This window comes from Onychomys torridus, chromosome 8, assembly GCF_903995425.1.
Source record: "Onychomys torridus chromosome 8, mOncTor1.1, whole genome shotgun sequence".
In the NCBI taxonomy this organism is placed as follows: Eukaryota; Metazoa; Chordata; class Mammalia; order Rodentia; family Cricetidae; genus Onychomys; species Onychomys torridus.
In genome coordinates, this window is record NC_050450.1 from 30,556,975 (window position 1) to 30,575,220 (window position 18,246).

At 36.4% G+C, this 18,246-nt stretch overlaps 1 protein-coding gene across 2 annotated transcripts in view; it reads right to left on the minus strand.

The window, feature by feature from the left end:
- Gabra1 (gamma-aminobutyric acid type A receptor subunit alpha1) overlaps nucleotides 1-18,246 on the minus strand; it is a 54,658-nt gene that overhangs the window by 23,266 nt on the left and 13,146 nt on the right. For both annotated transcript variants that reach the window (XM_036196877.1, XM_036196878.1), the window contains exons 4-6: nucleotides 11,537-11,604; nucleotides 3,326-3,546; nucleotides 678-760 (exon numbers count right to left, since the gene is read on the minus strand). In XM_036196877.1, coding sequence (XP_036052770.1) covers nucleotides 678-760; nucleotides 3,326-3,546; nucleotides 11,537-11,604 — 372 coding nt within the window. The remainder of the gene's footprint in view (nucleotides 1-677; nucleotides 761-3,325; nucleotides 3,547-11,536; nucleotides 11,605-18,246) is intronic.

Genomic DNA, 18,246 nt, shown 5'->3' on the forward strand with positions numbered 1-18,246 from the left:
TCTTATAGCCTCCACAGGTGCATATGCATGTATGATATGCATTCATATAGTGTCCTAGTTAGAGTTGATATTGCTATGATGAAACACCACGACAGAAGAACTTGGAGAGGAAATTGTTTCAGCTTACAATTCTATGTATGAGTCCATCACTGAGGGAAGTTAGAGCAGGAGCTCAAACAGGGCAGGAACCTAGAGGTAGAAGCTGATGCAAAGGCCATGGAGGGAAGCTGTTTACTGTTTGTTTCCCATGGCTTACTCAGCCTACTTTCTTATACCATCCAGACCTACCAGAGAAGGGATGGCACCATCTTCAATGGTCTGAACCCACACACACCAATCACTAATTAAGAAAATATCTTACAGCTGGATCTTACAAAGGCATTTCCTCAAATGAGGTTCCTTTCTTTCAGATAAGTCTAGCTTTTGCAAGCTGACATAAAATCAGCCAGCATAGATAGGTGCACACACACATACACAAAAGTAAAGTCCTTTTTAAAAAGAAAAAATAAGAAACACATAAGGGCTACTACTCATAGGCAACTCTTGTAATATATTGCTGTCTTAATTTTCTTGATGTTTTTGTGACTCTCCAACAGACCCTAACTAATTGGAAATCCCTTGCTTAAGTTCATAGATCTTCCATAAGAATAATGATAATTTAAAGTAACTTTACTTACAGCTTCCAAATTTTAATGGGCAGGCATGGGCATCCATAGGGAAGTCTTCCAAGTGCATTGGGCATTCAGCTCTCACCGTCAGCCTTATCAATTAAGGAAACAGAATACAAACAAAAGTTCTATAGATTAGACATTTGCTGGTAATTAGAGAAGGATGTTATTAACTATAGCAAACATAGTAACAAATCAGATTAGATGGACATAAAATGTACATCTATGCTATATTCCCAATAATCAAATGATCTTGAAAGATTTATAAGATACCATGACTATTTTCTAGAATTTTTGTTTACTTTGTGAAAATCAAGATTGGATTTTGAAGAAGGGGAGAACATTACTGGTATTTCTTATAACAGAAAGCATCCACTAATCCATCTAGTTATGGGAATTGTTCTGAGAATTAAAGTAGTTATAATCAAATATATAATTGCATAACCAAATGATGGATTTAGTAATTTTTCTGATTTGATTATTATATGATGTATACCTAAACTTAAGTAATATTGGAAGGCCTAAATATGTATGGTTATTATCAGTCAATTAAAGATACAAAACTCTTAGAACATGCATAATTGCCACTTGATTCTTGATTGAGAAAAAGAGAATAGTTCTCCTGTCCTCATCATTCTCTGAATCCTTCCCCAAATAGCACCAACAAATGGGACAGAAATAGAGCAGGTGAAGTAGAAAGTGTCCCCAGGCTTTGTGAGGTTGTGGTTCATGCAAGGTGCAAACCCTCCTTGATGACTTTTATGAAGTACAACTGAATTTCCAACCATCACTTTTATTCACAAACCCATTGCCAGGTTGAGGCAGGTCTGTACTGTATTTTTTCAGTCACAAGTTCTGAGAATGTGAACCCTATTCACGTTTCTGTTTATTTGTTTATTTTGCTTTTGAGACAGGCTTTCTCTGTGCAACAGCTCTGGCTGTCCTGGAACTCACTTTGTAGACCAAGCTGGCCTCAAACTCATGGAGATCTGCCTGCTTCTGCCTCCCAAGTGCTGTGCTAAAAGGCATGCACCACCACTGCCCAGACATACTATTCATGATTTTTTAAATGCTAAAAACTTATTCATTGAAATATATACACACACATAAATTTGAAACAGTTGCTTAGGTTGTGGTACTTGTAAATGTTTTCCCCTTTGCTCCATATGAGATCTCTCCAGTTTTGATACTACTGTGATTAGTACAGTTGAAGGTACATCAGCTTACACACATGCAGTACAATTTGAAATGAGAGCGATATTAAGAAGTAGCACACACTAACTAAATTGTAGCCCACCCTGGGATATAAATAGATGACAAGAATGGAAAGTTCATAATGACAAGAGGTGTGAAAGAAATTACAAATGTACATCTTCCATGTGCAAATCCACATATTTTAATGGGGGTTTATTATTATTATTATTATTATTATTATTATTATTATTATTATTAGAGAAGGAAGTTCTTGCTGACTTCTTCAGAAGGCTTTGGACAATTAGATATTTTTAATAGTTTTTCATTCTTCTAAAGATGGACTAGTCAGCCCTGCTAATGTTTATTTGCATTTAGTTGAAAAAGCAGTGAAAGAAAACAGGGGTTAGAAGTGGAAGTGGTTGCCTTGTTATCTCAGGTGCTTTATATGAAGAGTCAGAATTTTATATGAAAAGGAAACCTTTGCTCTCAATTATTTGTTAGTAGAGAAAGAATTTTGCAATTGCTATATGAAATTGGGACAAGTAGTGTTCAATTGGATATCTCAGTTTAATGAAATGGTTGGGCAGTTTAATGAAATGGTTGTGAGGTTAGGGACAGAAGGCAGAGGTGCCAAATTTTAATGAAAAAAATAACCAAATATAGCAACACTGACCCTTCCAATCAATAGTCATGCTTGGCAACGAACTTTCATTTGGACAAAAAGAAAAAAATTACTAAAAAATTAAAGAATAAACCATAGACCATTCAAAGTTTCCAAGTTAAGAATATGTAAAAACGTCCTTTTATAAAAATTATTTAATATTTTTGTTTTTGTTATTCATGCTTCCTTCATTCTATTTCTAAGACACTGTACACTTATGACATGTTTTCAGTCATTTCAAAGGGGGGAAATTTTCACATCATACACACATACATACACATACAGTCTTTAGGCTAAGCCAAGTGAGCTATCTCTAGCTAAGAAAACTATTTGAAAAATCATGTATTTCTTTCCATGCATAGTTCCATGTGAATTTTTAAAAGAACTTTGTATAGTAATATTTTTCATTTTGTCTTCGTTTTTTGCAGAAATATTTTTGAATATCTACCAAATATTCAAATTTTGATACTTTCTAGAAATTTGACCTAGACCTTATGGAATACAGGGAGGAGATACACCATTCATAACAGGGACTGAAAGATCCTCATGTTGAATTAAGACAGGTTGGAAATAAGGCCTCTGCAACGTTGGATTACTTAACCTAGACTTCATTTGCATTTTATTTATTATTGTATGCATGCTATTTCAGAGCATTACTATTGCTTAGCAGGATAAATTTAATGCTGAAAAAAGCAGGAAGCTCAAAGACCAATCATAGCCTATCAGCACCCTGATGAAGTACTTCTTATATCAGAACAAGACTATAGGGACAGCTTTCTGCAGGAACCAAGGCTATGCTTACCTCATGGTGTATAGCAGTGTGCCATCCTCTGTGATTCGCAGGAGTTTGTTAGGCATGGTCATGTTGTGGGCCACAGACTTCTTTCCATTGTGGAAAAACGTATCGGGAGTCCAGATTTTGCTGGCCATGAGGTTGTTTAACCGAAGAACTGTCATGGGCCCTTTAAATTTTAATCTTTCATCCTTCCAGCTTTGACGGAAAAACACATCTATTGTATATTCCTGGGTAATTTGAGGAAAGAGCAGAGTTCACAGTGTTATATGTTGCCATACAAATAACTTACAAATAAGATTTTGGAAGCTCAGTGTGGCTTAGGTGACATTCTCAGAAGCAAATGTGAGGTAGCACTTATGTGTTAGTATTAGAGTAATCACTGATGGCTTTTGGTAATAACTATTTCCCTTAATTATTTATTATTATTATTATTATTATTATTATTATTATTATTATATTTGTGTTTTAATTCTACACATCAGCCATGGGTTCCCCCGTCCTCCTCCTCCCACCTCCACTCCCATCTCCTCCAGGGCCAAGACTCCACTGGGGATTCATTTAAACCTGGTGGATTCAGCACAGGCAGGTCCAGTCCCCTCCTTCCAGGCTGAGCAAAGTGTCCCTGTGTAAGCCCAAGGTTCCAAACAGCCAGCTCATGCACCAAGGACAGGTCCTGGTCCCACAGCCTGAATGCCTCCCAAACAGTTCAAGCTATTCAATTGTCTCACTTATCCAGAGGGCCTGCTCCACCTGAGAGCTCCACAGCCCTTGGTTCACAAATCATGTGCTTCCATTCGATTGGCTATTTGTCCCTGTGCTTTTTCCAATCTTGGTCTCAACAATTCATGCTCTTATAGTCCCTCCTCTTTCTCGACAATTGGACACCTGGAGCTCCACCTGGGGCCTGGCTGAGGGTCTCTGCATCCACTTCCATCAGTTATTGGATGAGAGTTCCAGCACGACAGTTAGGGTGTTTGGCCATCTGATCACCAGACTAGGTCAGATCAGGCTTTCTCTCCACCATTGCCAGCAGTCTACAGAGGACGTATCATTGTGGATTTCTGGGGACCTCTCGAGCACTCTGCCTATTCCTGTTCTCATGTGGTCTTCATCTATTACGGTCTGTTATTCCTTGTTCTCCCTTTCTGTTCTTGATCCAGCTGGGATCTCCTGCTCCCCTAAGCTTTCTTTCCCTCAAACCTTGCCCTTCATTACTCCCACTGTCGTCCAGGTTGTTCATGGAGATCTCATCCATTTCTCTGTCATTGGGTGATCCCTGTGTCTTTCTTAGGGTTCCGTTTTCTAGGTAGCCTCCCTGGAGTTGTGTAGAGTTGTGTGGTAATAACTTTCAACATATATATGTATGTATGCGCATACACACAATCTGCAAGATTTATGGGAAAAAAATTGTTCTCAATTTTCTCCTCAGATATCTGAAAGTAAAACAGAAACTCCCTTTGTTGCAATAGAAAAATGAAAACAATAAATGACACTTTAAAAAAATAAACTCACATTTGCAGGTTGTATGCAAAGGAGAATATTTAAGTTAATGAATTGCAGGAGTAAGAACAAAACATAGTATTTTACAGGCCCATCTGTGTTCCCTGCAAACCCTCATACTCAAACTCAAGCCAATTATGGTGCTGATACAGATGTCAAAATCCATTGACTAAGTAAATGGCTTTTTGTTTCCTGTTCTTTTCTAAAATAATGCATGTAAGCCTTCCAGTTCTCCTACATAGTGAACAAGACTATAAAAAATGTGGTAGAAGTTAATCAATTTCCACTGTTAATTTGGGCTTTTGTTCCAAAGAGATGGGAGAGAGAAGAATGCAAAGTGTGAAGGTGTGTGTGTTAGTGATCGCATGTGTGTGTATATCACACAAGAGATGTGTGAACCTCATCATCATTCAGAGCCAGGGAATCGATTTATTTGAATAAGCAGAGCATTCCTTATGGCATTACCCAGAGACGAACATCTGCTCATCTAAAAACAAGCAATGTGACTTACCAGCTCCTGAAATTGAAAAGGATAGTGTTCGTCTTCCTTGCAGTACTTGCTACATTGGCACTAAATTTAGAACTCAATGATTCGAAATAAAGATTACCACATTCTCCATTAATCTTAGCATACTCAAAACCAGAAAGGGGGGACTGTTAAACATTATGCCACGTTTTTCTAATCCTGTGAAGCCTGGCACCTCTGAAAGCAGCTGTTTTTAAATCCTATACATGTCATCCTTAGGACATATAAATAAATAATTTCTGTCTATATGCATTTTGTGCATGGCTTTAACTACTATCTCTTTCCTAGAATTTAAACAATACACAGTAAAGTCTGGATGTATGTCCACTCTTCTGGCAGAGGTTTGATATTGCTCAGCCATCAATGATCCATAAAGTTACATCATTAGTGGATGTGTAATTCACCGTGTGGCTAATTGGGGTGATTGACATATAAAGAAGGAGGTGAACAAAATGATGCTATTCTGTTGAGACAGGCCAGACAAGGTACCATGTTTGTTGTTAGGCTTTTCTGTGTCAGAAAGTGTCAGGTGGAAGTCACTGTGACACATGACAAGAATTTATTCATGGCAAACATTTATTAAGCATCCATTAAACTCAGCACAGGGAGAAAATTTTAAGCCTTGAGTGTTACTAGAAAAACTCATGGAAGATAGAGATTGTGGATCAGATGGTGAGGCAACATTACATGAGAACAGTGCTTATTACTCATACTATATCTAGTCTTCCTGTACATATGCCTCCTTGTCTAGATAACAGGCAGGCTTCTGAGAAAGAGGTACCATATCTGATGACTTTTCTATTCTTCTTTATCTAGCTACAGCCAACTGCTCCCAATACAACTGAATGGTTTTAGACTGGTCTGAACTACAGAGAAAGTCTGCAGCTAAATCAAGATCCCAAGCATATTTAAACAGATCATGTTCTCAAGAGTCAAAACACTTGCTTCATTTTCTGTCTCTAAGGAATATTTTGCTTGTTTGTTTGGGTTTGGTTAGTTTTTGAAAGCACAGTAACTATTAAATGTAAATTAAACTTTAAAGATATTGAGTTTAAATTTTCAACAAGATAATGCCCAAAGGCAATGACTCCAAAAATTATGTCAATGTTGTCCATGTCCTTACATTGTGTTTTTATTATATTTCCATTCAGCTTTATTTATCTGTGCTAAAGGCTGACAGTCAAACTCCTTTTCCCCAATTTGAAGACAGTTCACCTTCAGATATAACACACACACACACACACACACACACACACACACACACACACAGCAACACTAAGGGTAAAATATAATCACTCCTTTTCTCTGTTAGAGGAGAAATGAAAACCTAAACAAAAGTAGTTGATTGGGACCATATACTGTCTAACTACAAATAGAAACATTCTCTGCCTCATATTTTCTGAACCTATCCATATGATTGACATGGTAGCAGTAAATAACTTCCAGGATGTCCTTATACAATATGGTCTAGCCCCAATGACCACAATTTGTTTAATCAAGAATTACCATTTGGGCTAATATGAGCCATGTTTCCCTTTTCAGGAAGCTGAAGTGCGTTTAGGGAAGATCTATATTATTAGTGACTATGGGTATGAAATCAGTACCTATTATTTGATTTCCAATTTTATCAACACAATTTTTACACTAGAATTCTTTATTGTTTGGGATTTTTTTTTAAAGGCGCTATTTGGTAAAAGTGACTTTGGAAAAGTTACAGGATGGGACCTTGAAGAAGGTGAGAAGCAGTCATAACCAAGATAGACAAAAGCAGAATGCAAAAGACGAGACACAGTAGAAAAGGTTAAATAAATGCAAAGTATTTCTGAAGGACTTATTCAAGTTTCAGGATTATGGCTTCCACCTCATAAGAGAAATTTCTCCCTAAGTTTCTCAGCTTAATAGAGTAGGTCCATGGAGAATATAAGCCTTATTCTCAATATCTGGGACAAAACATCGACTTTGTACCTAAATAAATATCATATTGAAGTGTTCTGGTTCATGCTAAATATTAACATCTGTATGTGTCTTGACTTAATACATTTTAAGCACCACAGAAAGCAAGGCTGTATGATTGTGCAGCCTGGATATTTCTGTCAGAGCCTAGTGCCATGGGAATGTACTGTTTGATGGCCAATTAATGGTTTTTAAAATAAGTTTAAGGAGCTGACCTCATTTTGTTCTTTATTCTAGGTGAAGTTGGATGCCTTGGGAGCTAAGCAGTCTTCAGGGATGGAATGCTCAGGTTTCAATTGGTACCCTTAGCTAGTGGGTCACTTTCCTTTCCTGAGAGCATGCAGATAAGAATATTATTGAGTTGAAAGGTTTGAAATGAGGATTAGATAGAATAACATTTAAAATGTACTAAAACCTTGAAAACACTCAGTGATGACAAGTTCAAATATGGTTATTATTAATTAGATATTTTATCAGTTCTTGCTTAAAAAATAGACGAAGCTTTTCCTGTTTTTAAAGGGTAACCTTATCATTCTTTCTTCAAACCTTGATTACCTCTGAATAAAACTCCTTTTTAGTTAATCTCCCTCCCATAATACAATTTAAATAATCTTCTATAGCAAAAGAATCAGGTACAAGTTCCAGGATCCACTTTGTAAATCAGTTGTGAAGGCTAATTTGATCCTTTTACAAAACAACTTGATTGATGTTTCAGAAATTATAAGCAATGAGAAAGATCAGCTTCTGTACATCCTCTGCTTTTCTTTTCTAAGTTTTTCCTGAAATTTATATGTAAAATGCAAATTTGACTGCTGTAGGTATACTGACCAGTAGAAATAATACTATTGTGTACTTTTATTCTAAGCCAAAAGCACAACCTCATTAATACTTTGAATATCCATTAAGCTGAGTCAGTAACTGAAAATCATAGTCAAGTCTGTCAACATCCAGCACTGATGGAGGAGGAACTCACAAAACCCCGCCCCTACCTGAGGAGCTATTGGGAACTGGTGGCTGCTGGGAGAGGGAAAATCAGTTTTCATTTGGAATGTAATCTCTGCTTGGCTGCCTATGCTCTCTCTAGTGGACAGTCCTACAATCCCAAATATTGTCAGTACAAATAGGGCTCAGTGGTTTCAAAATAGTACATGAAGTTGGAAAGGAGACTCTTGGGTGGCTGTGGTAGTACGTACAGAGGGGAGACAAGAACAGGTGTGGATGGATCAAAGCTCAATGTACATGTAGATGAATTTCTTAAAAGAATAAATACAAATATATTTTTTAAATTAAAAAATACTTAAGGCTTACTTTTTTGGTTTTTTTGTTTTTGTTTGTTTGTTTGTTTTTCAAGACAGGGTTTCTCTGTAGCTTTGGTGCCTGTCTGGACTAGCTCTGTAGACCAGGCTGGCCTCGAACTCATGGAGATCCACCTGCCTCTGCCTCCAGAATGCTAGGATTACAGGCATGCTCCACCACCGCCTGGCCAAGGCTTACAGTTTTATGGGAATTCACTTATTTTTCACATGTGGTTTCCTTTGGGCACTGTCACTTAACACCATGATGCATTCTGCCAAATGGAAGAGTCAAGGCAGAATTATTGTACTGTTTGGAACCTTGGGCTTACACAGGGACACTTTGCTCAGCCTGGAAGGAGGAGACTGGACCTGCCTGTACTGAATCCACCAGGTTGAATTGAATCCCCAGGGGAGTCTTGGCCCTGGAGGAGATGGGAATGGAGGGGAGGGGATGGGGGGAAGGTGGGAGCAGGGGCAGGAGGGGGGAGGACAGGGGAACCCATGGCTGATGTGTAAAATTAAAACACAAATATAATAAATTTAAAAAAGGAGAAAAATAACCTATATTCTTAACAAAAAAACAAGTTTAAAAGTAAATATAAAAACAAACAGTATGTTATTTTAGTCCCATGCCCTTTACTCCATTGTCTTCTTTATCAAAACAGAAGTCAAGGAGGAGGATTCAGGTTACAATGGTCCACAAGAATTCAATTTTGTTTGCTTGTTTGTTTGATTGCTTGTTTATTTTGGGTTCTTCAAGACAGAGTTTCCCTGTGTAGTTTTGGTGCCTGTCCTGGAACTCACACTGTAGACCAGGCTGGCCTCGAACTCACAGAGATCCACCTGCCTCTGCCTCTTGTGTGCTGGAATTAAAGGCGTGCGCCACCACCGCCCGGCCAGAATTCAATGTTTAATGGGAACTGGGCTTCCAGCTCTATCATTATGCAACTAGTAACTCTTTACTCCCTTTCAAAGAGCAATGAAGTCACGCTGTGACATCAGCAAGACATGTTTGTTTCGCAACTTTTCACACCACTTTAAGAAAATAAGACATGAACTTGCAATAAAAAAATAATTTCACCAAGCAATGCTATGCATGCAGCCAAGAGCAGTGTTGAATTTTATGTCAAGGAATTTGATTGAGACACAAATACAAGGACTAATTTGGTATTGTGCCAATGATAAGTTTTCCTTTCTCAATTTGGTCCCCTGTGAAAATATAGAGTTTAGATGAGTATAGCAATGAGAAAATGACCTTTAAGGGAGTGTGTGTGTGTGTGTGTGTGTGTGTGTGTGTGTGTGTGTGTGTGTGAAGGATAGGTGTGCATGTGGGGGTGGGGGTGAGGGTGAGGGGACGTTGGGTATGTGATTTACACCATGTTTGATCTTACATGAATGGGTACCTAGACATCTGAGAGATTTTGAGCCTTTGGTTTTAAAATTTTGCCCAGAATACTTAATGTTCTGTTTCATATGAACTTGACTTTATTATATTGTCTTTGATGGGAGACTGCAGAGGATGGTAAGACTTTAACTCAGCCACATTTACTCCTAGAGCCAGGCTTGGGAAGTTCCTTGTAGTAATCAGGACTTGCATAATGACAATATGCATGTTGTTAAGCCTGTGAATGAGTGAGAGAGAATGCCAAGATTAAGTATGCATTGTAAGGATACAGGCAGAATAATCTGAGTTTCCTTTTAAACTAGGAAAAATCTGCAACTTTTATTTGAGTTCTCCCTAAACTACTAGGAAATCAAAACAATTTGCATTAAGTACTAATAAAAGACATATAATAATAATAGTAATAGTAATAATAATAATAATAATACATATTTGAAATATTCATAGTGGCCTCTTTACCATGGTTTGGTAAAATTGATAGACCTCTTGAATTTTCAAAGATGTTCCATAGGAAAAGGAAGGACAGACACAGTTCCACTTTTGGAAATTATTTGGTGCACGTTTTGCAACAAAGAACATTTCTCTGTCCTGTATTTCTCCCTCTCAAGTATTCTTTTCTTTTAATTGGGGTCAAGTGTTCTCTCAACTTTGATATTCATTTTCCATATATAGCCAAAAAGGATTGGGACATGGTAGTACAAATGGGTGCTTGCTCTGGAATAGTAGTGCTTATCTGAAAGCTTGACATCCCTGAATCACCATGGCCTCACAACTGAAGTGAAAGGCACGAGACACAGGGAGTCCTGTGGACAGAAGCTGAGCTGAGTAGTCATTTTAGGAGTGAAAAGGGGAACACTGTAGTGGTGGGTTGATAAGCACAGATATGGTGTGTGTGTGCGTGTGTGTGTGTGTGTGTGTGTGTGTGTGTGTGTGTGTGTGATGTAAAATATATATTGTCAGTATATACACATGTATTTTTTATAATACACACAATGACACAAAATTATGACCAACCAAGCCTTTTCAAGTGGTTTCACAAATAGTCTATATTTTTCTTTTAATATACAGGTTTTAAAAATACTAATAATGACAATACTAGAAATGGCAGGTAAGATTCACTCATGATACAATGCATCTGCCTAAACAAGACCTGAACTACAACACCAGTAGTCTGGCTAACATGAAAGGGGGGAAAATCTCACAGGGCTCTATCAAACGACAAAGAATTACAGGCAACTAAGGAAGACTGAGAGGGATAGAATTAGTTTTCCCTAGGAAGGAGTCCCCTAATTGATTATTCAATACCAAGTGGTCAGCCCTGAAATCACACACACATACACACACACACACACACACACACACACACACACACACACACACACAGTTAGACATATATAACAATAACAATAAAAGAAAAGGAGATCTTGATTTCAAGAGGGATGGGATGGGGGGAGGAAAGGGAAGAGGGAAATGATGTAATTATATTTTAATTTTGAAAATCTAAACGAAACCCCAAAAATCAAACATATAGTGTCACTTACCATATCATGGTCTGAAACAGGTCCAAAACTGGTGACGAAGATGTCAGTCTTCACTTCAGTTACACGCTCTGATGAAGCAGGAAATTGTGCTAGTGAGTATCTATCAACAGCCACTATTAGAGCTCACTATCACATACTCACACCCAAATGGGAAATTTATTGGCTTTGATTAGCCATTTCTAAAACTTATCCACTGTGTAGTTCTGATAATTGACTGCATACATATGAAATTTCACAGTTAATATTTTCAATGGAGGAAAGATCCTAAAAATGCCACCTTGGGATGCTGACTTTCTGGAGATCTCAGCTGCTTCTTAATGATTTTTTAAAGAACAGACACAGTTGTCTAAGTGATACTGAACTACTTCACATTATAATAAGCAATATGTTAGGATAGCAATATTCCTGAAGTTTAAATATTTTTACATAGTTAGACAGACCTTTCATGTACATTGTCTACCCTTGGGAGACATAGAGGAGAGCTTAGCAGGCTTTATGGACTCTTTGAAGTCTCAAGTGTATGCTTTACAAATGATTGCTTTCTGTTACTAAATCATAACTGGATTATCTAAATCACTCCCTGGGAAAAATATGACAACTGATGGAAGTATTTTTAGTTTTGATGATGAGGAGAACATACTGTGGCATGGAAAAAGTTAATTTAGTATGCTGTTTTCATGTTGAATATAATTTTATTATAGTGGCCTCTAATGGCCTATATATAAACCAATAAACCATATTTATTGCACTTTTGTGACAACTCAACACAGATATTTTCAAAGAAATACAGTTGCTAACCAAGAAACAAGAAAACATCTCTGGCTGAAAGGACACGATTTGTTGAGGAGTGAGAATGGGAAAGAAGGCTATATAATTTTCAGACACACTTTGGAAAATGACAATCCAGTCTTGTAAGGGCTCCCATCATGTGTGTTTCTCTTTCTATCTCTATCATAGGACATTGAAAACATCACCCTATTGCTGTAACAGTAAAGTCTTTTGAGGATCAAAAGCTAGCCTGTCTCCTTCAGCTATTCATTTGTGGATACTCAAGACTTCAGGATAAATTTATTTCCAAAGATGTTAATCTCAATTAACAAAACCCAAGTAGAGGAGAAAATATTATTTGAGACAACCATTTCCCTTTTTCTTGTCTGAGCAAAATATTTCCTTGATATTAAAACAATCCAAATAAGATTCTTCATTTGAGAACTATCTCTAGTTTACCCTTGATGCATTTTAATTTTTCATAACTGTAACAAGAAAACCATAGAGTTGTGTGTTTATCTCATGTCTAATCTCAGCCTTACATGCTGAAGCTGAAAATGTGCAGGTGCTCAGCAAAGTCCCTCGGCTAGGTACCCCTTCTCCTTGTACATCCTTCACTCTGCATCTTCTAGCATCCACCCTCATATGTGCCTCTGCTTCTATCACAGACTTTTTCTCCATATATATTTAACTATAGTTTTTCTGTTTTAAAACACCTCATTATCGTATATGACAGCTAAAATTTAATTATATAATGTATTTCACAACAATATTTTCATGCCTGTTTGTTCTGTTCAATTAAGATTCCTTCAATTAGTCACATTTTATACCAATATTGTGACGATTTTTCAGTGAACAATAACAACAGGAAAACCAATGCCATATATTTATAAAAGCTAAAGCTTATCATATTATGTGGTGTCTCCTTTAATTCTTCTCTTCTACATGTAACACTTAGGTTTTATTTGATACAATAAACTAGATATCTCTTATCATGAAAAGGTACAAAAAGATAGATAGTAGATAGTCTTAGGAAAATTTATACTCTGTATTATTTCATATCAAGTATGTCTCTAATGAGAAATAATTTGTTTCATATTATTTGCAATTCACTTTTGTGCTGTTAAATCCTACTAAAGCTGAGCAATAGGAAGATTTGTAACCAAATTTGTTTTCGAATAATTTTTTATAATATGATCTGATATTTCTGTTGTATATGTGTTTTTAATTAATTAAGTTGAGCTCATGTTATTTTCAAGGTTCAAGTTTTATTGTATGGTGACTATTAAACCTATAGTAATTATCTTATGTAACCTAGTGACATGCAGAATAAAAGCTATGTCTGTTTTTACACATTACTTTTCATTCTTGAAATGCATGTTCTTTTAGAGAATGCTGACTCATTTGTCTGCACTTTGGCATACATTTGCCAACCTAGGGCACTCTCTTACAAATCTATGCCACTATTGTCTATTTCTTATGTATGTATAAAACTGAGTTTTTATTATGGAAATTCCACAAGGTAGATAGTTTAAGGAAATTGGACTAGCAGATTTTTTAGTATCAATCAATTTCTATCATCATTCATGATGAAGTGGCCTGAAGAAGTGAGATGAAAATTTATAGAATATAGGTACCATTTCCTCTGCCGTTTTAAGATTGATGGTACATGGATGACCAACTACATAATGGTCAATTTTGAAAGTCTAAAATCTTATTTATAAAGTCCATTGTGCCAAACGAGTAAAACATGAAACATGGTTAAGTTTAGGCGTTTCTATTGCCATGCATAATTGTACCTGCGCCATGTAAAGATTAGATAAAAATGGAAAGCAATTTACATGAATGACTATAACTACATTTTTAAATTTTAAAAATTTATATCTACATTTAAAATTTTTATCATCTTTTATCCATCCTTGGCCTGAAACTTATTCAACATGTCAGTGCATAACCTTCAGATACTTCATCTTATTATTTAGCAGCCACTTGCTCTGAGATTTATTAGCACTCACTTTAACTACATTCCAAAACAAGAAATCTGGCCTCAAGTCACTGTATCATAAGAATCTGAAATGACTTTCTCACTATATTCTCTAATCATATATTTATCCTTAAAGAATTTCTCACTGTTGGTGTCTGACATTTTCTGTTATCCTCCAAATGGAAAAGAGAGAAGGGCAGGCAGAGAGATGGAGGGGAGATGGGGGAAGGGGGAGAGAATTGAATGGGGGAGAGAACTGAAGGAAAAGGAAGGGAGGAAGGGAGAAGGAGGAGAAGGAAGGGAAGGAGAGGGGAGAGGAGAGGAGGGGAGAGAAACCGAAGTTGCAAACCTGAAGCATGCCTATGTGGGAACACAGAAACTAGACGGGAAGGATGAGTGATATCACAGGAGACAGAAGAAACACAGTCAAGGGAAACTCTGCCTGCCACTCAGTTCTTGAGTATCATAGAGTAATGACAACAGAAGAATGAACACTTCCTCTGTTTGTTTGTTTTTCCTTCTAAATGACTCTAAGACACTGTTTCAAGTAGATATATTCAGCCTTATTGACCTGTTTGTTTCCCAAAGATCTTTGGGAATACTCTCAAAATGATACAACACTTTCATGATGAGTTTGAGGCCAATGTAAAAGATGATGTTTTGCAGGAAAATCTATCGTTAACAAGTTTAGAAATCTCAAAAAGGTATGAAGATATCAAATGCCAACATTTAAATAATCGTTTCACTAAATTCTGTGGCTTTCCTTAACACCATATTTCTTTCAGCCCAGCATGAATTCAGAGTAAAGCGCAAACTCTTTGACCACAACAGAACTTTCACAGGTAGCAGGATGCTTGAGAGCTCTGTGAGTCAATCTTCTTTATAACCCCATGGACAGAGTTCAGGAGAAAGCATCTCTGCAAATGAATCTGAGCAAAACTCGATGGCATAGTTACCTTACTGTGGTTGACTAAGAAGCAGCTTGACATTAATACTTCTTTAGGCTGAGGACCGAGGATAAGTGGAAATATCCTCATTTCTCAGTGCTCTGGTTAAGATCTTGAAACACAGTTAAGGAACCTTATTTTGCTCATGTACTTGGAAAATATATTTCTCCCAGGTCCTTCTCCTTAATGAGATTCCCAAGTAATATCTATCTGCCATCTAGCTAGCTACCTATCTATCTAACATTTATTTATTATCTATCAATTTATCTATCATATATCTATCATTTATCAGTCTATCACCTGTCTTCTATCTATTATTTATCCATCATCTATCTATTATCTAACTAAACTAAAAAAAATTAAAATTAATCATATGCTCTAGTACCAGAATTTATTGATTTAATACCACACTAAACATTTCATTAGGTATATTTGGACAATACCCAACATTTTTCCTGAAATCACATGACAAAAAGCCAAGACATTTTATGTTTCAATGTCTTCTTCTTGAGAGGATACAGCAAGAATCAGAATCCTTAAAAGGAACTTATGTAAAAATACGTATAACCTAGCAAAAGCCAAATATGACCAAATCTCTTACATAACTAGGGAACTGGCTGAAAATTATAAATCAGTTAAAATAACTTGAATGGAAGAACTGTTCGAATATCTAAATATTCAAATAATTTTCCTAAAAGTGTTTCTTCACAGTAGCCTTGCCACAGTCAATATAATTGAAACTCAATGGATTTTTTAAGTGTAAATGTCTGCATATGTTCATCAGCCAAGGAAAATATGTGATTGCTTCATATAAAATGGAATCACACTGATGATAGTTACTATATTTTGGAGAATATAATAAAAAATCAGAGTAATAAATTTTTATTTTAAAGTCAGTCCTTAAACAAACTCCCCATTCAGGGCTGTGTTTAAATATATACAAATATTGCATCACCTTCTAACTGGCAGACAACAAATTCTTTGACTTCGACTTTCCTACAATATTGAGACCCTACTTAAAGTATTGAAATAATAGAGGTTCTGAAGTGACATTCCAAAGGGATGACAGTGCCAGAGACATAAAAGAAAAAAGCAGTGTAGTGAAGTCAGCAGAACATGCACTGGACTGAGAGTTTGGGTGCTCAGATTCTAACTATGACTTTCTTCTAGTAAAAGCTGCAGGATTTCAGGTACCATCCTTACATCTTCCTAAATTTATTTTTCACATTATTAATGAAGAAATAATAAAGGAACCATCCCTGAAGTGATTTTTAGCCAAGACTGTACAGCCAAGGAAGCATTTGTTTTGTGTGTGAATTTAGTTTTCTTCTCATTTTTAATGTGCTGGCTCGACACAATTCTTTATAACAGTAATAAAACTGAACAAAAGTGACTAATGTTTCTGTTCTGAAGCACATGTCTTAGCTTTATAAATGAAAACATATGTTACCAAGATTTGATGGGTAGATACCAGATAGACATGTAGGTAGATAGATGACTATAGAGAAGACAGAAGAAAAAGATTGGTGTGTCTGGAGTCTGGTGATGCTAATGATCACAATACAATATTATGCTTTGAAGTAAGTGGGACTGCAGTGGAGGTCACTATGGATGGGAGAAAGCAGCTGACCTTTCTGCTAATGCCACAGAAAGCCTTTGGGTACAGAAGTAATATTATGTTACTTGAACGTCCAAAAAATAACTGATACTGTGTGAAGTGTGGAGTATGAGTGAGTATAATAAAAAGAAAAGGGAGATGGGAGAGTTGTAGGCAACATTTTAGCAATACCCATCAGAACAGCTTGTTTAATGGGACATTAGCCACATGTTCGATGAAAATGCTGTCAATTGAGCAATTCAGAAATATTCATTGGGAACGTTTTCATGCACTCTTAATTTATGAAATCCTATATTGAGACCAAATGGACTGACATTAGTTTGAATCATAAAATAAATCTAAAAATCTTAGATTAAAATGGTCCTGTTTACGCACTGGAAATACCCTGGGTTTCTGCATAAACACCATCATGTTAGAGTGGGCCATGTCTCAGCTCCAGATCAACCTGCCTAAAACAACATTTATCTCCCAATCTTGCTATGTTCCTAATACCATAGGGGAAAAAACGGAAGCTTTTCCCTGGTTTATTTGTAAATCAAACTAACTTGTTTACCTACTAAAACTATATAAACGGTAAAGAAATATGCTTTAGTATGTCTAACAGGCCCCTGACCACTTAGTGCATCAAGGTTCAGAGACCTCAAATGCAACAAATATCTAAAGAAAAAAGATTAATTTTACTATATAACATGATGTACATCTCATTTCCACTGAAAAATGTCTTCCTTCTATGGTCTTAGGAGTAGTGTCTTCTGGGAGATTGTTCAATTGAAGGGAAGGGTGTGCATGGTAGTCTTGGGAAAAATGAGTTTCTTTTTATGTGTATACATTAATATAAAGCTTTGAGGCATGATATCCCATGTAGTATTTGAGGTATATGATAACAGCATAACAATATTGGGTATTATCCCACCACATAGGAACTAGCTCTCTATTAGAATTCTTAAAATCATTCTCTGTGATTCTTAACTCTGAATTTCTTATCTCAGGAAAATTATATATATTTGCCTTTAAAGAATTCACATTCTACCATAAAATGAAATAATCTACAGAAAACATTTTAGATCTTTCCCATGGGACTAACATAAATATGAGAAGTGGAAAGAATAGGAAAAGATTAATTACAGAGGCACAAGAAATTACCTATTCTCAATTTCCAGGGCCGACCTTCCTAGATTGAGTAAGTCTCAATTGGTTCCTCTTATCTGAGGGAATTCTGGGCATTGATCATGTAGATGATTGACATACAACAGGAAAGACTAGAATAGAATGTTTATAAATGTGCTAGAACATTCCTTAGTGTATTATGGTGATTCATTACATAAGCTGGATTCATGAGCCAACTGGAGATTTCAGCCAGTAAACATTCAAAGGGGTTTGCAGTTTATTGAAC